This window comes from Xenopus laevis, chromosome 9_10S (assembly GCF_017654675.1).
Source record: "Xenopus laevis strain J_2021 chromosome 9_10S, Xenopus_laevis_v10.1, whole genome shotgun sequence".
In the NCBI taxonomy this organism is placed as follows: Eukaryota; Metazoa; Chordata; class Amphibia; order Anura; family Pipidae; genus Xenopus; species Xenopus laevis.
This window is the reverse complement of record NC_054388.1, coordinates 21,300,650-21,328,457: the sequence shown is the minus strand read 5'-3', so window position 1 is coordinate 21,328,457 and position 27,808 is coordinate 21,300,650. Positions and strand designations below refer to the sequence as shown.

Sequence of the window (27,808 nt, the reverse complement as noted above, 5' to 3'; positions counted from 1 at the left end):
AGATGGATAAATATGTTGATAATAGTAATATTCTAAAAAACATTTGTTTACCAAAAATGCTTACTTTTTTAAATAAAATAAATAATATTACAGACTGTTAGGAGCCTTTCTTTGAGAGCCAGGAGCCTGAGAGTGGCAACACCTTGCTGTGATGTCACAAAACCAGTAGCTATTTGCCCTCCCTTTGAATGTAAACCAGCCTTCCATCAACTGTCTGCCCTGAATCCTCTAACTAGCTCTACTTTATGTGCAACTATGCTCAGTCTGCAGTCGGCTATGGAGATTTCTCACTTGTATACAGTGGCGGAACTACCGGGGGAGCAGGGGGTGCGAGCATGCTAGGGCCCGCACCCCCTCAGGGCCCCCCGGCAGCCTGTGAGTGGGCAGTACGGAGGTCGAAAACGCCTAGCAGTACACTTCCAAATTTCCATAGCACCACTCATGGGCGGATTTTCATTAAGGCTAGGGAAGGCTAAGCCTCTCCAAACCTATATGGCACCTAAAAGAAATTGTTCTTGAAGAGGAATGACGTACGGCTCGGGCGCTCGTAAGGGGGGCCTGGATCTTCAAAAAAATGCAGCGCTGCCGGGCCCCCCTTCATGCCCGGGCCCGGTACGCTTGTCCCCCCTGTCCCCCCCTGATGGCGGCCCTGGTTACGCCCCTGCCAATACTATACAGCACATTCACCACATTCCCATGCTTTAAAGAAATTGTAAAAATAAAAACTGGTTTAATAGCTAGAAAAATTGCCTCCTCACAATAATTATTACAAAAAATTAGCTGTTGGTACACCACACTTTGGCCAAAATAATCTCACGTGCCATGTCAAGTTATTGTACGTGAGTGCAACACTATCCATTAGTATTTAGTGCATAATATCATGTCCCCCCATATGCAAGTTATACTGTATACTAAATGGCAGTGTGTTTGGAGTTTCCTTAAATGAGAAGGATCTAGGGGTCTTTGTAGATAACAAGTTGTCTAATTCTGGGCAGTGTCATTCTGTGGCTACTAAAGAAAATAAAGTTCTGTCTTGCATGAAAAAGGGCATTAACTCAAGGGATGAAAACACAATTATTCCTCTTCATAGGTCCCAGTTTTGGACTCCAGTCCTTAAGAGGGATATAAATGAGCTGGAGAGAGTGCAGAGACGTGCGGCTAAATTGGTTAGAGGGATGGAAGACTTAAATTATGAGGGTAGACTGTCAAGGTTGGGGTTGTTTTCTGGAAAAAAGGCGCTTGCGAGGGGACATGATTACACTTTACAAGTACATTAGATGACATTATAGACAAGTGGATCACCGTACCAGAGGCCACCCCTTTAGACTAGAAGAAAAGAACTTTCATTTGAAGCAACGTAGGGGGTTCTTCACAGTCAGGACAGTGAGGTTGATGAATACACTGCCGGTTGATGTTGTGATGGCTGATTCAGTTAATGCCTTTAAGAATGGCTTGGATGATTTTTTGGACAGATGTAATATCAAAGGCTATTGTGATACTAAGCTCTATAGTTAGTATAGGTATAGGTATGGGTATATAGAATTTAGTTAAAAGTAGGGAGGGGTGTGTGTATGGATGCTGGGTTTTCATTTGGAGGGGTTGAACTTGATGGACTTTGTCTTTTTTCAACCCAATTTAACTATGTAACTATGTAACTATGTATGTAACAGTGAGACCAGTGAGCCCCGGCCCATTAACATATACCTGTAAATCATTCCCTGTTGTAAAGGCTGAATGGCAGCTATATGCACTATTTGACTTCAATTTGTACACGAAATACAGAAAGAAATCAACAGTGCTCAGTCTAACCCACACTGTGTCGTTGACCAGCTGCTAGAAGCACCCTTGTACCATACCGTTGGTTAGCAGAAAGTCTATTATGTTAGACATCCGGTCATTCCAGCATTTATAGATGACATTTTTAGCTAACTTACTATATTAGAAACATTTTTTTATTTTGTACAGCCTGTCTATTTACCCAGTTTTTATTTTTATACTAAACTGTTCCTTTAAAATAGAAACCATTGACTTTAACTGATAACCTTTTAAACTGGGCTGGTGATCCTCTTCTTAGAAATTTGACTGGCCCAGGGTACTTTTGTTACTGTTCCTAGTCAAACTTTGCACCAGTCTACGCTGGGCACATGCTCAGTACTATACTGTGTATGCATTTAGCCCAGGGTAGTGTATGGGATACCTGGCACTGGTTGCAGAGCAGGGCTATGGAGGGAAATCACCAAAAGGGAGTACATTTTTTACCAAAAAATGTATATTCCCCTCAACTTTGCCAGTTTACAAAAATGAGAATACAACACATTTCCGGGAATTCAATTCACTTATAAATTCACATATCTTCTCCAAGTTTTTCAGTGAATCTTCTCCAATTTATTAAAAGGGAACTATCGTGAAAATTAAATTGTCCAGATGGATAAATATGTTGATAATAGTAATATTCTAAAAAACATTTGTTTACCAAAAATGCTTACTTTTTTAAATAAAATAAATAATATTACAGACTGTTAGGAGCCTTTCTTTGAGAGCCAGGAGCCTGAGAGTGGCAACACCTTGCTGTGATGTCACAAAACCAGTAGCTATTTGCCCTCCCTTTGAATGTAAACCAGCCTTCCATCAACTGTCTGCCCTGAATCCTCTAACTAGCTCTACTTTATGTGCAACTATGCTCAGTCTGCAGTCGGCTATGGAGATTTCTCACTTGTATACAGTGGCGGAACTACCGGGGGAGCAGGGGGTGCGAGCATGCTAGGGCCCGCACCCCCTCAGGGCCCCCCGGCAGCCTGTGAGTGGGCAGTACGGAGGTCGAAAACGCCTAGCAGTACACTTCCAAATTTCCATAGCACCACTCATGGGCGGATTTTCATTAAGGCTAGGGAAGGCTAAGCCTCTCCAAACCTATATGGCACCTAAAAGAAATTGTTCTTCCTCCAGGTTGCATGCTGTACAGATCAGCTGCACTATGATTGGATAGTTCCTCCTGCATCTTATCCAAGCAGAATACAGCTGTCTTTACAGACAGTAAAATGTACCAATCGGACAGAAACAGGCAGGGCTGGGCAAACTGCAGACTAGGGCATCGGCAGAAGTTATGCAAGCAAGAAGGAGCTGAAATATTTACTCCAAGCTATCAGAGACTATTTGTAGCAAAATCCAACGCATTCTGGAGAGGTACTACATGCATTCTGGGGGCTGAGGTTAACTGACTAGAATAAAAATAGTTTTCTTGCCAGCCAGTACTGCACATTACTTAACCCATTCTTTTCAGGATTTTTATGAATGAATTGTAGTTTTTTTTAACTTGTTAATGTTTTTCAGGTGGAGCCTCGGAGCCCCTGAGAGTTTTATACATGACATTGGTTTTGTGTTTGACCTACCATTTTCCCTGAGGCTATTATATGTCAGATTAGCACTTCATTTATCATAATGTATGTTCTGCTGGTATTAATAAAATTATTACTGCATTTATCCTGTCTTTTTAAAGGGGTTATTATAATTGAAATTAGCAATTCAATTGGATACATCCGAACCCTCATTTTCCACTGCCTTTTATTTCATATAATGTGCCTGTTGTGTTTGTCCAATCTCACACTTAATAAGTTGTAGCAGTGCCAATTATTTCATTCAATGGCCCAGTATGAGAATTTTTCCTCCCTGAGCATTTTAAGTATGAAAAAACCACCCCAGCTACAGTCTGCATGGTACCCAGTGGCGTAACTAACAAGGGTGCAACTACAGAGATGTTTGCACACATCATGCACTCAGAGGAGATTGTGCGCATGGCCCCATTCAAAGCAAGTTACACCGCTGATGATTCCTATTGAAGTCAGTAGGTGGTACAGAAGGCAGTAAGGGGGTGGTCCTTTTTTATACAAATACAGAATTGTCCATGGCCATCCTTAGCCTCTCCAAACAAAAAAATCACCCTCTGCCTATGGCACCACTCCAAAACTCCAGTACTTCTGATTTCAAGGCCAAAATTCCACTAACAGTAGGCTTACCTTCAAAAATCATATAGTTTTGTAAAGTACACATTCTCATGAATGCAAAATAGGTACCAATTTCTTTCTAATCCAAATGACCAAACTGCAAAGCATTGTACCTAATATTTCACCAAAATAAATATTTCTCCAGGTTCAGGGTGTTTTAAGGGGTAAATCACAAACAATCTTTATAACGATAAAACAGACACTTTTAAATCTCATTATCTAAAGAGAATGTTCTCTGGGTATATGAATAAAGTGACTTCAAAGAGAGAGAGAGAAGAGGGCTCTATCCATATGTCACACATAATTTCAGGTTAAATGCTATTTGAGAGCTCTGTACTGGTTGATTTCCTTAAACTATTGCCAACATTGCCAAATCACCACATAACTTAGTTGATGTTCTTTGGTAGTGGTAGATCTTTCATCTAACACCCCCAGCCCAGACTTACAAGCAAGCTTTCCAAGTGAGTTTGACATCACAGTTATAGAAATCTTGCTTGAGGACAATGGCAGTTGCTACTGCTATGCAAAAAGGCTTAAAACACAATGGGGGTTATGTAATAAAAGACCCTAAGTTTGCCCAGGAGCAGTAACCCATAGCAACCAATCAGAAGGAAGCATTTACTTGGTCACCTGTTTATAAGCAAACATCTCATTGGTTGTTATTAGTTACTGCACATGGGCAAATATAGGGCCTTTTATTACATATGGGGGAATGAAGGCTAAGGTTAGGAAATCATGTGGAACATAAAGGAAGCATTTCAGATAGTGGTACTGGTATGGGAGCTGTTATCTAGATTGCTTGGGGCTTTTTTTGGATAATGGATCTTTCCATATCTTGGATCATTAGAAAATCATGTAAATATTAAATAAACCCAATAGGCTGTTTTTTCTTCCAATAAGTATTAATTATATCTTAGTTTGGATAGATTACAAGTCACTGTTTTATTATTACAGAGAAAAGGGAAATAATTTTTAAAAATCTGGATTATTTCATTATAATGGAGTCTAGGGGAGATGGCCCTTTCATTTATCCAGCTTTCTGGATAAAGGATTTACAGATAATGGATCCCATACCTGTAGTAATCAGTTAGCAGGGCAATGCTGATTGGACTGGATTGCCTGAAGCTACTACAGTTCTAGCGCAGCTAGAAAAAAAGAACTGATATCTGATTGGTCGATACTGGTTGTTGCGCTAAGGCATGTTCTGCACAACCTTGTATTACACTGGTAGGCTGGAGGAACCATAAATAAAGAATCATGAACAATTATATTCTCCCACAACTTTACAGAAAATATAAACAGACAAGGGGAGCCTGGGGCTCCATGACACAGTAAAGAAGATTGCCCTGAAGGAATCATCCTTTAAGTAAAAATCTGGGAACAGGGACACAGTAAATGTGTTAACTAGGCAATTATATCATGAGATATACATATCAGCTGTAGTAGTACACTGTAGACCAGGTTGCGGGTGACTTGCAGCTTTGCATGCATTGTGTGTCACCTGTTGCCCCACTACAGTGGAAGCTATCTCAGACCCCCCCCCCCCCCAGGCTGCAGGGTCTACTTCTATAGTTATACCACTGCTATAGAAAACCCAGCTACAAAGAGCAGTACTGAGCCCAAGCACAGGACTGATTAATTGGAAGTAGCCCCCCATAGTTAAGTGATCCAATAGAGAGGATACATGCCAATAAAGAGTATCACAGAGATGTGAACTAGAAACCTGCCAAGTCTGTCCCCATAGCAGTTAGTATGGTCTGCTCTGTGAATGGTTACTGCTGCAATCAATATACCTCTATAACAACACTGTACTACTCGAGGACTACCTCAGTGTGTTAAATAAATGTGTTTCTTTTTTAAGAACCTCTGGTATCCACTATCCTGACTGTTTGTACCTAGAGAGGTGTAGTACAACAACACTGCTCCCTTCCTCCACACAGTAATGCAAGGGCCCAGCTGAGAGAGAGGGTCATAGTGTAACTGTGGTCTGCTTAAATACTATGTTGGACAAAAAAATGTTACATACTGTAAACCTTAAAGGGATTTTGTCATGATTTTTATGGTGTAGTTTTTATTTCTAAATTATATTGTTTATACGCAAATAATTCACTTTGCCATGCAAAATTTAATTCCTAACCCAACAAGTGTATATTTTTTTTAGTTGTAATATGGGTGTGTAGGCAGACTTCTCAGGTCATTGTCCCTGGTCATGTGCTTTCAGAAAGAGCCAGTGCTGCACTATGTAGCAGGCTATTGTTTCTGCTACTCAATGTAACTGAAGGAGTTACAGTGGGACATGGATTTTTACTATTGAGTGCTGTTCTTATATTTACCAGGGAGCTGTTATCTGGAGCTTTTATCTGGTTACCTACCCATTGTTTTGCTGATGGGCTGTTGGGGGGGGGGGTGATATTACTCCAACTTGCAGTGCAGCAGTAAAGAGTGACTGAAGTTTATCAGAGAACACGTCACATGACTGTTCTGGCATCTGAAAAACAGAAAAAATGTCTAGCCCAATTTCAGATTTCAAAATTAAATATAAAAAAAAAAATCAGTTTGCTCATTTGAAAAAATGGATTTTAGTACAGAAGCCTACTGGAGCATCACTATTAACTGATGGATTTTTTTTTTAAAAAAATGTTTTCCCATGACAGTATCCCTTTAAGTGACCTATTGAACACCATTGAATATACTAAGCCACTAGTCAAGTAATAATAAATGTTTTAGAATTGTAAATGAAGTGCTTTTTTAATCTGTTTGATAACATGAATCATAATTGGAGGTGCACCTTTTGGCACAGGCATTTGAACTCTTGAAGTCTTTACCGCCAACAATGATGCCTGCCGTGAGTTGCTGGCAGTTGTAGAGTAACAGCAGATGCATTCTAATTCAGTTTTGAGGCTTTACCATTCAAACACAGCTTTTGTACCCACCTTTCCCCTTACCTAGGCCCTGATTTTGTGTGTCACAATGGGACCTAAAAATGGCCTACTGATATTGCCTCAATCTCCATCTTTTATCCAATTCTATGAGGAGATAGAGTTAAAAGAGTTGTCAGTTCTCTTAAGAATGGTGAACAGTTGTATGTGTGTGGATTGTTTTATTTTTTTTTATTTTTTTTGGATAATAGAAGGATCAGGGAATCTCAGGGAGAAAGGAGAACATGACAGCACAGAGACATAGCCAATTAAAGACACCAGGGACCCATTCTTACTCACAGCAGGGTGGTGCGCTTGTTATTACAGCAACAGCGGTGTTTGGGAAAAAAGCGTGTCTAGAAGAGGTTTAGCTGCACCAAATGATGAATGAATAAAAAGAGATGGAAGAAGAAGAAAAAAACTAGCAGGAAGGTAGGGAAAATATCATTTTTATATTATGAAGGCCCATCTACTTCATTAGTAAATAATCTCAACAGTTTAAAGTTAAGAGATGCCGTGTTCAAGTTTCATATTGTTATGACTTCATCTTGTGGACCTCTAACTTCAAAAAGTATGCTAGAGGATTCTGGGAATTGTAGTTGACAATTTAAAGATACATTGGTTAAAGCTAAAAGCAGCCAGACATTACAAAGTATGGAAGTAACTGCAGGACTGCAAAAATACATTAATCACAAAGCCTTTATTAGCCACACTTCCTAAGAACTTTCAATCATAGGAACTAGAAAGACATAAAAGGTTCATTTAATTTCCATTCTCCTTATAAAAGCACCCAATATGCTACATGTTTTCACTAAAGATTACATTACAGGCATTGATGCTGAAACAATATCAGTGTATAAAAACATTATTTATGTACATGGAGCACATGTATTTCAAATCAATTCATTAAAGTAACTATATATCCATTCTCTCTCTCTCTCTCTCTCTCTCTCTCTCTCTCTCTCTCTCTCTCTCTCTCTCTCTCTCTCATGTAAGTATATGTTTGAAAAAGTAAGTTTGTTTGATTTATTTGTTTGTAAAATAAATGTAAAAAAAAAATACTCATAAATCAAGTGCAAAATTTGCCATAATTCCAGTGTAATTGCAGGTGTCCACAGATAATTTACTGTATAATATAAGGTCATGAAAATCCTTGATGAGTTCTAATATTCTTATAGAATAGATAGAAATATAAGAATAAGATGCACACTAGGGTTTTTAAACTAAAAGAGCGTCTTTTGTTAATTCCCTGATGTTCATCATAGATGGGAACCGAAACATCGATCTGTTATTTTAATTTATTATAATAAAAGTAATGTTTTTAAGTCCCAGTATGCATCTGTTATATACATACTGTATTTATATATCTATATATCTTTATCTATATATATATATCTATCTATATCTATATCTATCTATATCTATCTATATCTATCTATCTATCTATCTATCTATCTATCTATCTATCTATCTATCTATCTATCTATCTATCTATATATATACATATATATATATATGTACAGACAGACAGTATGATGATGTCTCAAGCATTTTTAGTTCTAAGGAAGCCTCCGTGGTGACTTGCTGCAGTTCATGAAGTGCCTAGAAATCTGGGTCAGCCTTTAAGTCTGGTAGAAATTACACTTATACTGTCACATCTAGTAACTGCAGGGCCCCCAGCTAGACACTGGATGAACAAAGCTGAGACTGACACTGATATGCATCCATCAACCAGTTTATCCTGTAGAAAAATTCCATCTTTGCTCTGCTCCGAGAATAAAAGTTAATGCTGCACGTTTTATAGCTGTTATTTTTATTGAGTTATTGTCTGCTCTGTGTCTGTTGAGGCAGTAGCTTTACAAAGAGACAAACATTGGACCGACAAAATAGAGCATGTACTTGTACTTTTCTGCTCTAGGACCTTGCAACAAATTTGTCAGTTGCACCTTGTTTGGGGAATGGGAGACAAAGCACAGTGCAGAGCAATGCTTGATGCATTCCCATGTCTTACTCTCATGCCACCTTTTATCTAGTAGTGAAAAGATGTACAGGTATGGGATCTGTTATCTGAAAAAAAACATTATCCATTAAGCTTGAAATTATGGGAAGGCCAAATCCCATAGACTCCATTTTAATCAAATAATTTAAAAATGTATCTGTAATAACAAGACAGTACCTTGTACTTCATCCCAGCTAAGATATAATTCATCCTTATGCATAGCAAACTATTGAGTTTAATCAATATTGAAATTATTTTTAGCAGACATAAGTTACGGACATCAAATTATGGAAAGACCCCTTATCCACAAAAAACCTTCACATGTCCCAAGCATTCTGGATAACCATACCTGTATCGTATGTCGTACTTATTGGCTAAAAATTTTGTGCCAGCAGTCATGTTGGAAAAGGCAACTATTGTGATGGTGTTTGGTGAATGATACTTTCACAATAGGGTACTTTTAATATTATGTAGACAATTGCATTATTTGTCATATAGAAAATACCTTAAAATCAACTTTTAAAATGATGTTGACTATTGCATTATTGGTCATATTGAAACTGTTTGGTTGTTATGCTTTATGCTTTGTGCTTTGTTATTTTTTAATATATATGAAGAGTAGTGATGGGCAAATCTAACCTGTTTCTATTAGGGATGTAGCGAACTGTTCGCCCGCGAACTAGTTCGCGCGAACTTCGACCGTTCGCGTCCGCCGAATGTTCGCGAACGTTTGGGAACGTTCGCATTTTGAGTTCGCGTTCGATTCGAATACAAGTCGTTCGACCATTCGACCATTCGAATTCCTTCGACCGCTAAAAATCGAACGATTTCCATTCGTTCGAACGATTGTAAGCATTCGATCGAATGAAAAGCATTCGATCGAATGGCTTCGATCGTTCGATTCGAATGAAAATCCTTCGATCGAACGCTTAAAATCCTTCGATCGTTCGAATCGAACGATTTTAGCGGGTGTTCGAAGTTCGCAAACTGTCCGCGAACGTTCGCATTTTTTGCCGGTGTTCGCGAACGGCGTTCGCGAACACCAAATCGGCAGTTCGCTACATCCCTAGTTTCTATTCGCCGAAAACACAGTGACGATTATTTTCACCCATTGAAGTCTATTGGTGTACTTTTCATGGCGAAACCTGTCAAAAAATGTTGCTCATCCAAAATGAATAGCATGCGATTATTAGTGGTCTTTCTACAAATATGTTTTTGCTGTTGCTCAGTAAATGTAAGTAATGTATGTAAATGTAGCCCCTTCAAATCTTGCCTTAATCATCATAATGTTTTCCTAAAGCTTAACTTTAGGAATTTCACTGAAAAGGGATGTTCAACATAGTAGAACATGGTAGGACTTGCAAAAACAAAAATACTTTTCCAATTACAATACTGCAAAAATAGACCATATGCGCGACATTTGAAATTAAAGTCCATGCTTAACAACCTCCGGGTAAAATTCTGTCGCAGACTGGATAAAATTCTTCAGGAAAGACAACTCGGCTTAATTCTAGTATGCATATCCAGGCCACACCCGTTCACTTCCATAGCATTGATTCGTGGCTTCCAATTTTCTAGAAATAAGTTCAAACCATAAACAAGCTCACTGAAAGTCCTTAAAAATAAAATGACTCCCTCACCTCAGATCTGATTTCAAAAGACAATCCTTTGCCATCCACTTCTCACCTTTACCTCTCTTCTAATCGAATTCTCTATTATGTTTCCAACTGCAAAACTTCTGTCAGGTTTTTGCTTCACATGCCTGCAATTACCTGTAAGACTCTCCTCTCCCATTCTCATGCTTTTAGAAGATCCATCTGATCAATCTAAAGAAACTGATTTCATGCACCATAAGGCTTCAGAAATCAAAATACAATAAAGAATAATGACCAATTCCTTTTAGCAGCCTCATATGTCATTGGTTCCCCATCCCTTTATATATATGATTGTAGGCTATTGTAAGCAGGGGTCTTTAATCCTACCGTTACATTCTATTAACCCTTGTTTGTTAATTTATTGTAAGTCACCTGTTCATACAATATTATTGTAAGTATTGAGTAACTTGCTGGCACCATCTAAATAAAGAAATAATAGGTGATGATAAGGATATCATGAAAATGTGGTATAACTGCATTCTAAAGACTGACCAAAATAAGATTAAAAGTATTACAGGGTCATTAAGTATCAGAACTTTCACATAAGGCATGTAACAGTAGTCACAAAAGAAACTGCAACCAACAAGATAAAAAGGCACAGTGACCTATGGCATAAAATTGCAAAATAACCTGCACTATTGAAGGGGTTGTTAACCTCTGAGTAGGGCTGGAATTAAAAATTGTGTGGCCCTAAGATGCCATGCTACTTGTACCTCGACTCACCCCCCTGCATACACTTGACCTTGGCTGCTCACACCACCCTCCAACCAGAGTTGCTGCCACCCGATTTTCACTGGGGCAGGCAGGAGATTTAAATGTCTGTAAAAATCTTCTGCCCTGTCCACAGTGCAGCTATGGCCATGCCACCCCCAGACTTTTGCTGACCTAGGCCTGGGCCTTTGTGACCTGCCCACAAATCTGGGCCAGCCTCTGATTTAACATTTAGAGAGTGATATTCTAAGAGAATTTTAATTTGTTTTCATATTTTATTATTTGTGGTTTTTGAGTTAATTCAGCAGCTCTCCAGTTAGTAGTTTAAGAAACTAGGAGAACTAGGAGAGGGTCTGAATGTAAAGCTGAGTAACAAAAAGTAGCAATAACAATATTTTAGTAGCCTTACAGATCATTTTTTTTTTTAGATGAGGGTCAGTGACCCCTGTTTGAAAGCTGGAAAGTGTCAGAACAAGAAGGCAAATAATTAAAAATAAATTGTAAAAAAATAAATAATGAAGGCCATTCTATAACATACTAAAAATTAACTTAAAGGTGAACCACCCCTTTTGGCGGCAGGGTGACATTCTACATTAAATAGTGCATTGATTCACAAATCATGAACAAAGAAAATGTCTGTCTATTTAAACAATTTGAACTGGAAACATGTATATTGTGGCAGGACAGACTAGTAACTTACAGAGAAGTGTGCACTTAAGGTGCATAATGAGGGCTGCAAAGGGATGCCAACAAGGAGAAAAAGGATGATTTTTTTCTCTCCGCAGAGCTTCTCCTGCAGGTAAAAGTGGTGTGCTCCCACATCGATTGGATCTTCCTGGTGTGTGAGAAAAGATGGCTCTACTGTGGGATTGCAAAACAAAGTAAGGGTTTTCAGAACAGGAAATTGGGCAGGAAGGCTGTGTGCTTCTGAAAGTGACTCCCAGAGGTGCCGGGGTGCTGTCTACCACTCAAGGAGCAGAGGGAGTTATGGTTTAAATTTTACAATAAAAATCGAATTTTTAGTTGGAAAAAAACCTCAAATTTTCGAGATTTATTATACCCAGAGGCTCCAAAAGTCTAAATCCGAAAAATCGACATCTTAGACCTGCCGAGGTTGTATGTAAGTCAATGTGAGAGGCCCCTATCATATTCGGAAGTTTCTATGGTCTGTGCTGGAATTAGTCTGAAAATCCAACTATTTCGGGGCTTTTCGGGCAAAAGTTCTAAAATTTTGGACTGTTCGAGCCAGAAAAAACATTCGTCAACAAAATCTGGAAAAATCTTACAATTCAGGTTTTTGTTCGATTTTATGGAGTTTTTCCTCGATCCTATTAAATCGATAATTTTAATAATAAATAAGGTCAAATTAAATAATCCGAAAAAATTTGGATTTTGATAAATAAACTCGTAAATGTAAAGCCAGGAGGCTGAGAAATCCCCCCTCAAAAACTTGGAAAACGCAACAAGTCTGTATACATATATTGATGTTACATATTTATTATTTTTAACCAAATATTTTCTTCTTTAAGGTGGCCATACACGGAGAGATATGCTCATTTGGCAATGTCGCCAAACAAGCAGATCTCTCCCCGATATGCCCACCTAGGGCCCAACGATCGGATCCTAACAATGGCTAACCTGCTGTGGGACCTCATCAACGAACAGATGCAGCTGCGATCCAACGGGATTTTTAGTCCCGTCCAATCGACATCTGGCCGACTTTTGGTCAGATATCGATCGGGAAAGCCCGTCGGAGGGCCCTATACACGGGCCAATAAGCTGCCGACACGGTTTATCGGCCCGTGTATACCCACCTTTACTGGCATCTCAGGTATGCTAGATCATAGTGAGAGATGTTAATTTTTCACAATATCAATTTGTTGCTTTTGTTATTTCTTTGGATACAAATGAACTTCACTATATCAACCTGTTACTTTGTTTATTTTTTTGGCTACAAATGGACTTTGGATACTTTTGACTAAAAATGCTTTTTGGACCAATTTCCCCACTGGCTTAAGGACTTTATAACGGATTGGATTGAAATGATCTCTAATTGTATAGAACACTTTGATATCACTACAGGGAGAGGGTGGGGCATGTGCTCACACCACATTCCTCACTTGCTATGGTGTAACACAGGGCTTGATAAAGGTCCTGGGAGGCTCAAAACGTTGCCTTTTTGTATGTGGGCTCAATAAATTCTTTCTGTACACTATTACAGCGTATTTCAGAGTGCTGGTACTTTTTTTCTATATATTGTTGTGACTCGGTGGCAGGAGTGGGTCCTCCAGTACAGCACCTGACACAACAAAAGTGTCTTTTCGGGGAGGTGAGCACTCCACAAAAGTGAGTTTATACATTTTGTTAATATTCTTATTATATTAGTTCATATTTTCAATACCTAGTACACTGTAATGTCATTGTAGCTATTTAAAGCGTGAAAATTAAAACAAAGTTTTGATTGACTTATTGCTGATGTGTCTCCACTGTAATGTCATCACACAACAGGGTATCAAAGAACTGGTTTAATAATTTTGATTTTTTTTTTATTGTTTTATCACAGTGCAGACCAATATCTGATTTTTCTGAGCTGTTTCTGTTTTATAATTTAATTTTTCTCTGTAGAGTAATTGTATTGCTTTGTCCTTTTACACTATATATCATCAACTTAGCTGCTCATAATGAAAGTACTTCTACAGAAGATCACAATGATGAGCATAGTAACCACCTACAATGTGCAGAAGTGTGTCCAATATGCTTAGTTACCTTCGACAGTGTTGCCTATAATGATGTGTGTAAACACAAATTTTGCTAGATATGCATACACACATATATTTATGCGAGTATTTGCGGTTCTTATTGCAGGCAGCTCGTGGAGCATTTAGCTTGGTAATTTGAAGACCAGAACCTGATCCAGAAGGTCATTAAAGCTGACCCCACCACGGTGGAACAGGACTTTCCAATCTCATTGAGATCTCTTCAGAAGGACTTCTTCAGTAGGGCTCTAGCTCTATGGCACAATAACTGTGGGTGGGATTCAAATGCAATTAGAAGAAGAAAATATCAGTTTTTCCAACTTTTTTTTTCTTTTAAAAAAGAATTAGATGTAAGTTCCATTCATTCAATTTAGCATTCGATTTCCAGACAAGCCCATACAAAAACCCTATACTTGTGAGATTTAGCTGAATGCAGTTGTGGCTGTACTGTTCTGTTGGATCACTTATCATGGGGAAAAAAATAAAGTTATTGAAATTTTCCTTACAGCCTATGCATCTGCCTAGAAAATTCTATGACTCTACTTAATGTGATTTGTGGCAAAACTGCCAATGTAAGCAATTCGTATAGATGTATATGACTGGGTATGAAGGTGAATTTTTGATCATATATTTCTAAATGACTTCCTGGAACAATAATCCACACATCATAATGAAAATGCTCAGTGAGGACTGGAATAATAATAAGTGAAAACACAAATACCCATCTTGCAATACCATGAGCAGGGGATACAGGGATATACTTGAGGGTGGGTCTCAGGAGCTAAACATAAAGAACAATCATATGGCAGAACAAAATAGTAGCCAATTACATCTAACCAGGTCTGAAAACTGAGATGTTAGACCAGTTGTTATAAATTCTTAAATTAATGTCACTGTGCCTACTTAAAGGGCTTGTTTACCTTTAAATTAACATTTAGTATGATGTAAAGAGTAATATTCTGAGACAATTTGCAATTGGTCTTCATTGTTTATTATTTTTGATGTTTGAGGTATTTCGCTTTTTATGCAGCATCTCTCCAGTTCCCAATTTCAGCACTCTGGTTGCTAAGGGTCCACATCATCCTAGCAACCATTCACTGATTTGAATAAGAGTTTACAATTTGAATTGGAAAGGGCCTAAATAGTAAGATGTATAATAAAAAAAATAGCAATAACTATAATTTGTAGCTAACAGAGCATTTGTTCTTTAGATGGGGTCAGTGACCCCCATTTGAAATATGAAAAGTTAGAAAAAGAAGGCAAATAATTCATAAACTATAAAAAAAAAAAATGAAGACAAATTGAAAAGTTCCTTAGCATTAGCCATTCTATAACTTACTAAAAGTTAACTTAAAGCTGAATCACCCCTTTAAAGTGAAAATGCATTTGAATAGACAATGCTTTCTCCTCCACCCCATGTAAGGAATAAGCTCGCTGAAGAAAGAACTTATAAACGTATTTTGTACGTGTGCACTACTGCTTTGTATGTACCCGATTTAATATATGGTAAGTACAGGGTATTTGATGAGTACAGGGTATTTGATGAGTACAGGGTATTTGGTGAGTACAGGGTATATGGGCTATTTAGAACTACTTCTTTTGTGAAAGTCCAGAACCAGAAGTAGGAAGACAAGGATTCTACCCTGGGTTCATGACCATAACACCAAAATTTGGTGTGTCAGCAGTGCCCTCTCTTTCTCTCTTCAGCTGTTATTTAAATGGCAGCATGCTCAAACTACTGCTGGAGCACACAGCTCTTACACATCCCCACATTTTGAACTTCATAGTCTTCATCATCAACTGACATCACAGAGCCAAATTACTTTCTCTCTTACTGGCTGTATGGCTGAAGCAGATTCATACTGATCAACCATAAGGTTTGGTCAGTATGAGGAAAAAAACTGCCCCACTATATGACTGAACAGTGTCAGAGCCAGAGTTCAAAGCGAATATTTCAGTGGTGATGGATAAGAACAGAAAGCTTTTACAGCAGAGGGAGCACATTGGTCTTACAAGTAAGATGCTGAAGAAAGAGACAAAGTGGCCTATGAAAGTGAGGGAAAGTTAGGATAGAATTGTGTTTGGGGAGACTGGGAAAAAAGAGGCAGACAGTAGCCCTTGTAAGGAAAATTTGGTCAACGTATAGAAAGGAAGGCACATAAGGGATGAGCAAGAAGGAAATAATGTTATATGGGGAGATGAAGAAAGAGGAGAAAATGGAGAGTGTGAAATGAGGAAAATTTGCTAATGGAAAAAAGAATTGTGGTCAAATGAATCAGATGTTTGTTTACAAATTGAAGATGAAAAAATGTTATGTAAACATTTTCTGGGTTACTAATGATACTAATGTTACACTTATCTTGCATTGTTACTTAATGTTGCCTCTGTTAAATTAAATTTTCTCCAACAGTATTCAGCCATAATCAGTATATACAATAGAGGCAACAGAGCCCATTGTCATGGGGGAACCCAGGGGAAAGGGGGGCCCAGACCACAGGGTCTGTTTCACATAAATCCCCCTCCACAGCAAATTTTCAGTCTTAAAATACATGCTGCAGCGCACAGGCGAGACACACGAGTGGAGGGGGCAGGTGAGCATGAGGGAGATGGGTTGCACTCTGGATTACTGTGTGCACCAGGCCCCTCCAAATATTTTTTTGCAGAGGGGCACTTCTTTTGCTAGTTATACTGCTGGGAAGAATATTATGATATAGAGACTTTTCCAGTTTCAGAAAGGACACTTGCCTTTTGTAATAAAAGGCATACCATTTTCTAAGGTGCAGTAGCCCATAGCAACCAATAAGAGATTTGCGTTAAATTGGAAACAAGTAAATGCTACTGGCTAGTTGTTTAGTGTAGATACAGGATATTTTACTGCATAACCCCTTTCGACTAATTTTTTTTAAAAAAATGACATATATACATAAATAGATAGATAGATAGATAGATAGATAGATATATGTTTTTACATGCTCAGGTAGATTGTGCAGGTGATTAGCATTCACACCATTACTCATCCTGCATCTATTATAGGGGGTTATTTATCAAAGTCCGAATTTATCTCAATATTTTCTGAAAAAAACTCCCACCAAATCCACACAAGTTTTTTGGGCTTATTTATTAATACACTTTCCCAAAAATTTTGTTTGCAGAAAAAAAAGTGAAAATACGATTTTCACGTTTTTTTCCGATTTTTCACACCGAAAAATTTTGGCCAAAAACTCTGCGGTATTGCCAAAAACCCAGCGCACATCAAAAAATCTTTGGGACTTCTCCCATTGACTTATATGCAACCTCAACAGGTCAGATTTTATAAAAGAATTTTTCGGGATTTTTGCATTTGGAGTTTAGTAAATAATCCCCATAGTTAAATGGGGCAATATTTGCCAATATTTGCATAGATAGATGTAAGTATACAGAGGGTCTGACCATCAGGCAACTGGGAATTATACCTTTCAACCTTGTATTCCACCCCTTGATGTAATCACAGGGAGGATTATATTCAGTATAGTAAACTACCGTTAGTGATTGTGCCACTGCAGACATTAAACCCTGAACAGCTCATGTTTCTGAGTGGTGCTAAAATGGGTGGTTGTGGCGACATAGGGAAAAGCAAAATTGCAGCGAACACCAGTGGACTGCACCAACGTGTTACGAAGCCCCAACTGGCTTTTTCTTCTAACATAATTCTGTACAAAAGGCATTGACCAGTGTTTAATTTAAGAATAATTAAACAGTACCTAGTTGAGGAATAACTGAACATTAAATTAGTTTAATGGTCTTTAAGATGCATTGAGCCATGCGTTGCATGAGAACTATTGAGCAGAGCTTAGTTTAAGAACCACTGAGCAATGTTTTGCTTTGGAAACATTTTGTAAAGCTTATTATAAGCTGCATTGAGCACTGAATATTTTAGTTTAAGGACAATTTTGTGATGTTAATGTTTAGGATCATTTACAGTGCAGTGTCAGAATTACTGGCTAATGCCTTTTGTGATACACAGTATTATAAATGTAGAGAAACTACGGAGATGGGTAGATGGGTAGATAACGTTACTGGCACTAGCATCCAAGGGTTTTCATTGCAGCCTGCAATTTGCTCTTTGTGCCGAATCTAGTGCAAGGCACAGCATTGCTGGCAGAACACAGCCCTGTAAAGATGATGATGGCACATTACATAGATATGTATGTATGTTACTACATGATCTTCACCTAGAAAACTGCCCCCAAGCTGCCTCCCAACCCAGTGATACTTACTGCAGCTGATGCTCCGAAGCTTCAGATCCCACCCTCTGGACGGTGGCTTGGGGGGCACTTTCTAAAGTAAAAAGATCAAGCCCATTCTTTTTCAGTAATATTGACACTTTACTTTACTATTTACTATTACATAAGAATGTGCTTATATCACTTTAATGCCTGCAATAGGCAGGCAGCAAGTGCAGGGTCCCACTTTGTTTAGTACCTTTTGTCACTCCCTGTGGCCTTCAAATTGTAACAGGTTAAATGGGAAAGGTGGTATTAAGTAACTGGAAATTAATAAAATACAGTAATGTTTATTTAGGACCTGTTTTAAAAAATGTAAATGAAGGGTACACAAAATAGTAATTAGGGATGCACCAAATCCAGGATTCGGTTCAATATTCGTCCAGGATTCAGCCTTTTTCAGCAGGATTTGGTTGGAGCCCAATCCCTAAATAGATGATTTGGTGCATCCCTAATAGTAATATAAACATATAGCAGAGGATGAAGGTAGTATAACATGGACTTCCCCACTAGCAAATCACAATTTATACTTTTTGTATTGCTCCCACCAGTCATTCTCCTTTAAAGGAAAATTCAATCTTATAAATTAATATGACTAAAAATGCCATATTTTACATACTGAACTTATTGCACCAGCCTAAAGTTTCAGCTTCATAATCCCAGCAATGATCCAGGACTTCAAACTTGTCACAGGGGGTCATCATCTTAGAAAGTGTCTATGACACTCACATGTTCATTGGGCTCTGAGCAGCTGTTGAGAAGCTAAACTTAGGGGTTGTGGCAAATTATCAAGCAGAAAATGAGGTTGGCCTGAAATGAGATCCACTATGTAGGGACACAGATGGATGCTCAATGAAGTCATTGGCTGACACTGGATATTGTACTTAAATATTTACTCAAATTGAATGTGAATCAGGGCCTGATGGAATACACCCTAGGAACTTATTTCAGCTTATCCAGGCCTCTTTTTAATTCTCAGTCCGGACCTGGTACGTATGGTTTGAACTGATGTCATTTCAATATTTAAAAAATGATTTTGATATCAGCCTGGCAATTATACACCTGTAATATATATTACTATATTGGTTGTTTTTAATGAAGTTGGAATTTGGTTAGTAAACAGAACCAAATTAAGCCAAAATAGGGTCCTAGGCAGAGCAGTTATTTTCCACCCCAATTGTCTCCACTTTGTAGGCCCCAGCATCCTTTGATTGAAAATCCTCCACACTTCCAGCACCAGCCTTGTTGCTGCATAAACTATTGCTTTCTAAACTAAGGTCTGTCAATATTATAATGTAATATTATAATAATATTATATTATCTATTTGAAGCAGGGTCTTTCGTAAGGTCCTGCAAGGTTCTGTATTGTGTCCACTTTTATTTACATTGCAATTTGGTTTTGAATGATTTAGGCAAGGGAATCCTAAGTAACCAGTGTTTGCAGAAGACATAAAACTACACAGCCCAATTTATTCTATCCGGGATGTGGCATTCTTGCAGCAGCATTTTGACAAACTGGCAATCTGGGCAGAGAAGATTAAAGCAGAATGAAAATTATACACTAACTTGTTTGTCTATATATAGTCCTTTGTGGTGTCCTGAATTGGTACCTTTAGTTAAATTATAAAGAGACAATAAAGCTATACCAATGCATCACATTTTCACATTCTACCACTAACACTTGCAGCAGCTATCACAGCTTGCATTGCATCCTTCTGCAAAAACTTGAGGCAGATCATTGACATTGAGACATTGGACAGTTAAATGCATTTGCATCGCTTAAGCCTAGCACTAAACATGTGCAAGGCCTGGGCTTGGAGCAGTGTGCATGCTCCTCAAATGGAGGTGCTGTGGTGGAAGCAAAGGAGTTTAACAGAATTTAAAGGGGACCTGTCACCCAAACATAAAAAGCTGTGTTATGAAATTATTTCATTAACTATTGTACCTGTTATAAAAGTATTTAAAAATCTCAGCTGTCAATTATATATTGCCTGTCTGTACTTCCTAGATGTTACGGAACTCCTCGGCTTCCCTTTCCCTCCTCACCGTCTAATTGTATAGCCTGGGCATATGGATGGGCATAAGGTACCCCATAAACAAGATATGGCATGATTGCAAAGCTTGCCTTAATAACAGTGCCCACAAAATGGAGCTTGCCTGCTTTCTGTTATTGTGAATTCCAAGACTGAAGGAAACAAGATTTAAATAATTTATAAAGTGTAAGTAAAGTTTATATTACTTGACAAACAAAATAGAAAAGAATTTGGAATTATTTCTTAGGGTGACAGGTCCCCTTTAAAGAGCCCTTTTAGATGCTGGACAATTACATACTAATGTAAGGTTATGTACCTATGTAAAAATTTGCAGATCTCTTATAACCTAAATGGGACTGTGTTAGGTAATGCTCCTGCTCTCTATCTATAATGTGCTCTAATGTACTTGTAAAGAGTAATCATGTCCCCTCGCCAAGCACATTTTCTCTAGATAAAACATCCCGAACCGTGACAGCCTGTCCTCAAAGTTTTATTATGTTTTCTGATTGCACACCCTTCCCTAAAGGTGTACATATGTGTGAATGCTATAATTGCCTGTCATGTCATTTTTGATCAAATAATATAATGCTTGACTATTCAGAAGTATTCAGACTATTCATTATGTAAATGTCTATTTTAATATAATATAATCTACACTATCATAAACTGTTCAGTTTTAAAGCGAGAAGCTAAGACCCCATTATTGTTCAAGCTGAAATGTACAACCCTTAGTGTGAAGTTATTTATAATTGATGTGGTCACGGAGAATCACGGCAATTAAAATACCTGTCTCTTTCAGCGACTATTTCATTCATTTGAATGGCAAACTAACTGCCATCCAGAATGCTTGCTTCTGCATTGTTCAATGGTAGTGGCACTGATTTTCCTGTTGCTTAGTAAGTGGTTACTAATGAAGAGTGGTAAGTTTTTCACTGCCTACCTATTTGGAGTATTGCGTTCACTTTATATAGGAACTACAGATATGGGACCTGTTATCCAGAATGCTCGGGACCTGGGGCTTTCTGGATAACGGATCTTTCTGTAATTTGGATCTTCATATTCTACTAGAAAATTTATAAATTTAGTAATAAAATTAGTAAACGTTAAATAAACCCAACAGGCTGGTTCTGCTTCTAATAAGGACTAATGGGATGTTAGTTGGGGTCAAGTACAAGGTACTGTTTTGTTATTACAGAGAAAAAGGAAACCTTTTTTAAAAATCTGGATTATTAAATAAAATGGAGACTATAGGAGACGGACTTTCCATAATTTGCAGCTTTCTTGATAACGGGTTTCCAGATAACAGATCCCATACCTGTATAAGGTTAAGAGTTGGAAGCAGTTGCCTTCGCAAGCAGGACAAGCATGGGTTGCTTTAAGATTTTCCTGTAAGCCCCCTGTGTTTGTGGAAGAGAATGAGTGATAATAGACACTGACAAGGTTAATGTTGTAATTATCTCATAGATTTTGAAGGGAGTTAGAAGGAATTTGATCAAGGCAATGCAGTTAATGGATGGGTAACCTGGCAGAGATTACTATATACAGGGTCGGTTTATGGTAAGGTACTGCAGGGCAGGAATTTGCCATGGTAAGAACCATTTTAACCAATGGGCAAAGAAGCTGCAAGACCAAGAGTATGCAGTCTAAAAGGAGCAACAAAATCTCAAGTAATGTTTGAGTAGTGCCTACAAATCTTATATCAATTTCCACTAGTCTCTTTTTTGTGTTTGTTAAAAAAGAACTGTTTATTTGCATTCTACAACAGAAAATGCAACCTGTTGTCAACAAAATCACAGTGGCAACAAAACCATAGGGATTTTGAGCCTGCCTTTTTATTGATATGCTTATTTTTTATCGCTTAAACATTTAATACATTTTGTAACTGAGGGAGCCTGTACCCGAGAAGTTTGAATACTTCAGTTTTACGGTGTTTATCCACATATGAAATTGCCTTAAGGGGGCCATGTTGAGATTTTTAAAAGATTTTTTCGTTATCTTAAGAGCAAGTTTATCCTGAAACGATTGTTTAAATGTACGATTTGTCAACTAAAAAGACGGTTTCAATCGATATCTGCAACCCATACAGAAATGGTATGGTTGAATCTAGGAAAACTGCTAGGAAAACTACTTGGCCCTGCAAACAATTGGGCAATTGATACATTTCACTGTGACAGATGAAAATTGTATAACCCGACCGATCGATTTTCTGAACAATGTCGGACAAAAAAATCATCACATGCACGAAAACTGTACGAAAATTGTAAGGATTTGTCAAATAGCACTAATATTGTTCATTAGTGTGCACTTTGCATCCTTTCCTGTGGCCATTTACATAGCAAAGGACAGGGTGCAAAGTGCTAAAATAAATGCAAATAATCCTATTTTTTGCATTTTTCACCCTGCCCCTTTCAACCATAGGTGCAGGTCTTTGTCCTAAAGAATGGAGGCTTAGAACTTGCACCTTCCAATAAACATAGCACTTTAATTTAGCAGTACTATAATTATAAGTGGCAGGCTAGGGAACACTTTGTTGTCCCATATCACACCCTTTACATGCCCACATCACACCTACCCACAGTTGATTTTAGGAACACTAGTACAGGGTGCATGATTCTGCTGGACCAATAAAGAGAGCCTTTGGTTGGGGGAAGGAATTGTCATATCCAGTAATATGAATATGAGTCTACATACTTTGGGCCATATAGTATGCATGTATTACTTGAAGTGGAAGAGTGCATGGAAAAATTATTTTGTTTAATATTTTAATTAAAATGAAGATAGTTGGGGCTTAAATAGCCAAATCCAATAACATGAATGTGTGTCTACATACTTTGAACCATATAGTGTGTATTTATTTCTTGGCCATCCAAAAGTGGAGGCGTGCAAGGAAAGATAATTCTGCTTAATATTTAGATTAATATAAAGATAGCTGGGGTTTAAATAGCCAAATCCAATAATATGAATGGGAGTCTACATACTTCGGGCGTTGGGCCATATAGTGTGCATGTATTTCTTGGCCATCTCAAAGGGGAGGATTGCAAGGAAAAAGGGGCGCAGTGAATGCTACAAAGGGGTGGTTCATATTTAAGGTAACTTTATGGGGCAGATTTATCAAGGGTCGAATTTCAAAGTAAAAAATACTTCGAAATTCGACCATCGAATTTAAATACTTTGACTTCGATTATCGAATTCAAACTTTTTTCATCGAATTTGGGTATTCTGCAGTCAAAGTAAAAATGAACGATTATATCCTTCGAATCGAACGATTTTACTTTGACTTCAAAAAACGTAGAAAAATGCTGTAGAAGGTCCCCATAGGCTAACGTAGCACTTCGGCAGGTTTAATTTGGCGAAGTATTGAAGTCGAAGTTCTTTTAAAGAGACAGTACTTCGATTATCGAATGGTCGAATATTCGAACGATTTTACTTCGAAACGAAGTCGAAGTCGTAGTATCCTATTCGATGGTCGAAGTATCCATATAATTACTTTGAATTTCGAATTTTTTTACTTAGAAAATTCCCTCGAATTCACTTCGACCCTTGATAAATCTGCCCCTTAGTGTTTTACAGAATGGCCAGTTCTAATCAACTTTTCAATTGGTTTTCATTATTTATTTTTAATAGTTTTTTAAATGTTTGCCTTTTTCTTCTGACTCTTTGCAACTTTCAAATGGGCGTCGCTGACCCCTTCTAAAAAAGCAACGGCTCTGTAAGGCTACACATGTGTTGTTATTGCTAATTTTTATTACTCGTCTTTCTATTGAGGCCCACTCCTATTCATATCCCAGTCTCTTATTCAAATCAACGCATGGTTGCTAGGGTAATTTGGACCCTAGCTACCCCGATTGCTTAAAATGCAAATTGAAGAGCTGCTGAATAAAAAGCTAAATAACTCAAAAAACCTTAAATCATAAAAAATTGCAAATTGTCTCAGAATATCTCTCTACATCATACTAAAAGTTATCTCAAAGGTGAACCACTCCTTTAAGTGAATTTATAATGCAAAGCTGTTTATAAGCAACTGCGACCCTTGTGCATTTTTTTTTAACTTTGATAGATGTGCTGTAAAAAGAGCATTCCCATTTGATTTGATTTTAATGACACTTGCCATATGACATGTTAGGAGCCATATGTTTCTTGCAGTGTGGCAAATTACTCTTGATTGTGACTGCCAAGCATGTACTTCATAGATGAGACCAATCCAACTGGTTATTAAGGCAAGTATTGCGCATATTGGTTTTATTTATAAGAAAATAATTTACTTACGCAAATGAATGAAACTAATTCAATCCGTGTGTTAGTGGTAGTGATTCCCCAATATGTCCATGAGGTGGCGCTCAGCTCTTCAAGGCGCTACAAATTCCAGCTCTCCCCGCCCCCTCCCATTGCACTTTCTCTTAGCTCCCGGCACAGAGCTCCGGCAGCGGCTGCAACACAGCACATTCCCCAGCTTACTCACATCCGTGCAGCAGCAAGACCGAGCGAGAGTGGCAGCCAGGGCACAGGCAAGGTGGTTGCCACGCACAAGAGGCCCTTAGCCACCACCTGCAAGGGCTAGCAGCAGGCAACTTTGCCCTCTGTCTCTCCTTCAGCGCCTTGCCCTCCTTGGGCTGCTGGGCACATAAACTTTCTGCTGAAGGCGCTGAATACCAAGGGGATGCATGAAGAGCTCTGTGCCCATTAGAGCTCACTAGCAGGGGATGGACATGTAACAGGACCCCCTTTCCTTCTTCAATGTGCTGCAGTCTCCTGTCTCACCTGCTCTTGACGCTGGATTTGGGCTGATCTCGTGCCCACAACACTCACAAGTGAATCCGTCCCACCTACAGTTGAGGATTACAAAAGAAAGGATGCCTGGAGCATGGGGTAGGGTCTGGATCTGCCTGGCAGCTGTACAAATGCTGTGCCCATGCTGGGCTCAAGGTGGGTACAATGTGGCATGGCTGCTGGAGAACTCATTTCTGGTAGTGATCAAAGCTGGATCTGATATTACTCAATGTTTATTGATTTGAATGGCACTGAGGTTCTCACTGGGCACTGATGTGGGCGACTGGCAAAGCAAGCTGGGCAAGGGGGTTGTGTATAGGCTGAGTAAAAGGTGCTTTCCCTTTATAGTGTGAGCACCAAGCAGACTTCCCATGTGTCTTGAGCTATTCCTGGGCAGGGTGCTAGTCCTGGTGCCAGGGTGTGAGCCCACTGACGGGGTTACTTTATCTTAGTAAAACTATATTCTGTGTATATGCTGACACACACTCACACACATTATACATCAGTAACAGTAATGATGCCCAATCTTCATCTCTTTAACTGCTTCTGACCTACAGCTCTCTGAATCTGTAAACTGCCAAAGTCTTTCAGGGGGTGCTGGGAGTTGAGGTTTTTGCACCAGCTGTTGTGCTGCAGGTTGGGCATCCCTGCATAACACACATTAAACCATGGCAGTCCTCCAGGTCTTGAAGAAATACAGCTCCCAGCAAGTCCTGACAACAGTAGTTGATGCAGAGTTGTAGTTCACAAGTTCCAGACTTTTAATTTTCCGTGCCTGAAGATAATGGCTAGTTGTTACCAGCTTCTGTAAAAAAAAATATATATATATATATTTATTTCTAATGGACCTCTGCTTTTTTATCCTAATCAAGATGTTCTGCAGCGGGATTGTCCTGCTCTGGTGAATTTCCTGTCTCTGATCTGCTTCACTTGCCCATGCTTTACACATTTTAGTTACATGTAGCGACTCAGTAGTTTAGAGCACAGCTGGATGCCTCTTCATCCAGTCTGGGTAGTGTACAAACTGTGTCAGGGCAAGTCGTACAGTTGCTAAGTGCTTCAGTATCTGGCCCTGTGGGTCATTGGTATTCTGCACATACTCTATACAGTATCCACTGTGCTGCACAACACCAGAGAAAGGCGGTGTGACACCTGGGACTGTAGTACTGTTCCTATACCCACTAACTTTTTGGTTAGTGGCAAAATGATTACCCTTTCATGCCCATCACCATCTTCCAACAACTGCTGAAGCCTTTTCCTTGGTAAAGCATTTTATGTAACACTGTAGTCTGTATTATGATTAAAAACATGGGTGGCATTTGTACTGTGACCTAGTACCAGGCATCTTGCTAGCCTGCAGTGACATGGAAGGAGTTAAATATACCCCAGTAGGTCACTGTCAGTATCTTCAGTGCTCTGGAAGGAATCATAAAATCCTCAGCAATGATATTATTTCCAGTAATATCCTTGTACACAGAGAGAGAGGTACAGTAAAGCAGGCAGCTATATATGGGCAATTAGCACAAGCCGAAGCTCTTGGTGATGCATAAAAGGGTTGTGGAAATTCTAAACACAGCTCAGTAGATGCATGTGCATTGCTAATGTAACCTATGAGAGGTACAGGCTTGTCAAACTGGCTAATGTTTCTGGGTTACACTCTCGGTGCATATTAGGCAAGAAATAAATCGGCTGGAAAAAAATGCTAAACTGTGAGTTTTAAAAGATACAGAAGGGGATTAGAGTGTTTATAATGAACTGCCCGAGAAATTCTTTCCAATTAAGCCAGGCTGGCAGCGTTCTTTCTCTCCTGGCTTCACACATACCCAGTCCTGGTTTTGTTTGAAAGAGAAAATATACCAGGTGATTCATCTCAAGTGCCAACAAATTAGCTTGGGAACTGACTACCCAGGCTGTCTCTAACTGTATAGAGCAAACTACCTCATCATATTCCCACAAAATGTACAACCGTGTTTGAAAAATCTGTTGCCTGACACCTGTTAAACTACTAGCTGAGGTAACACAGGGCATTCAGGCGTGTATCTCTGTGGGGTCTTTTACATGCTTGTAGGCATGTGGTTCTGTCTTATGTGATCAGATCTGAGGATTTAATTGGCGTTAGGGTCTACAACATTGCTGAAATGGTGAAGGGATACTGGGAGTTCATTATTCCTGGACCAGAAAATTTGACATAAGCCTATAGAGGGAGGCCTATGGTGTTTTTTGAGCTTATTTATTATGTGTATCACACAAATGAATGGGGAGGTGGGGTTCACAATTATGCTCCTTAGTATCTCATACATTAATCTTTGTTTTATACTCATAAACAGTAAAAATCAAACTCTGTGCCTTGCACAGGAGCAGACCTTTAAGTCCTGTCCCATGGCTCACCTTTGCAAGTAATGAGTGCCAGTGCTGTATACAAAGATGAGCAACTATCCTCTATATAATTTGATCTTTAATGTTTTAGAGAGTTTTGTGGTCCCTTCATAAAAAATGTGATCGCAAATAGCAATGGGATGTGCTGCATGCAATGAACAAACTTGGCATCTCTTCAAGTGTCTCCCACTTGCACTGGAAAAAGCAGAAAGTCTGAACATAGTTCTTGTATACAGAAAACAAAAACCTGCTTATTTCTAACAGTTGTCTTATGGTAAAAGAATGCCAGCTTTACTCTTACAGTGCACACACAAGTTATTCCCCCTGTGA

The 27,808-nt window shown here is 38.7% G+C and overlaps 1 protein-coding gene and 1 long non-coding RNA gene across 2 annotated transcripts in view; one reads left to right on the top strand and one right to left on the bottom strand.

The window, feature by feature from the left end:
• LOC121398830 overlaps nt 1-24,725 on the bottom strand; it is a 58,663-nt gene extending 33,938 nt beyond the window's left edge. The window contains exon 1 of the long non-coding RNA XR_005964536.1: nt 24,602-24,725. This is a non-coding gene — a long non-coding RNA (uncharacterized LOC121398830). The remainder of the gene's footprint in view (nt 1-24,601) is intronic.
• Nucleotides 24,726-24,767: 42 nt separating this feature from the next.
• sdk2.S (sidekick cell adhesion molecule 2 S homeolog) overlaps nt 24,768-27,808 on the top strand; it is a 410,822-nt gene continuing 407,781 nt past the window's right edge. The window contains exon 1 of the mRNA XM_018238320.2: nt 24,768-25,258. Within this exon, the coding sequence (XP_018093809.1) occupies nt 25,186-25,258 (73 nt within the window). The 5' untranslated portion in view covers nt 24,768-25,185. The remainder of the gene's footprint in view (nt 25,259-27,808) is intronic.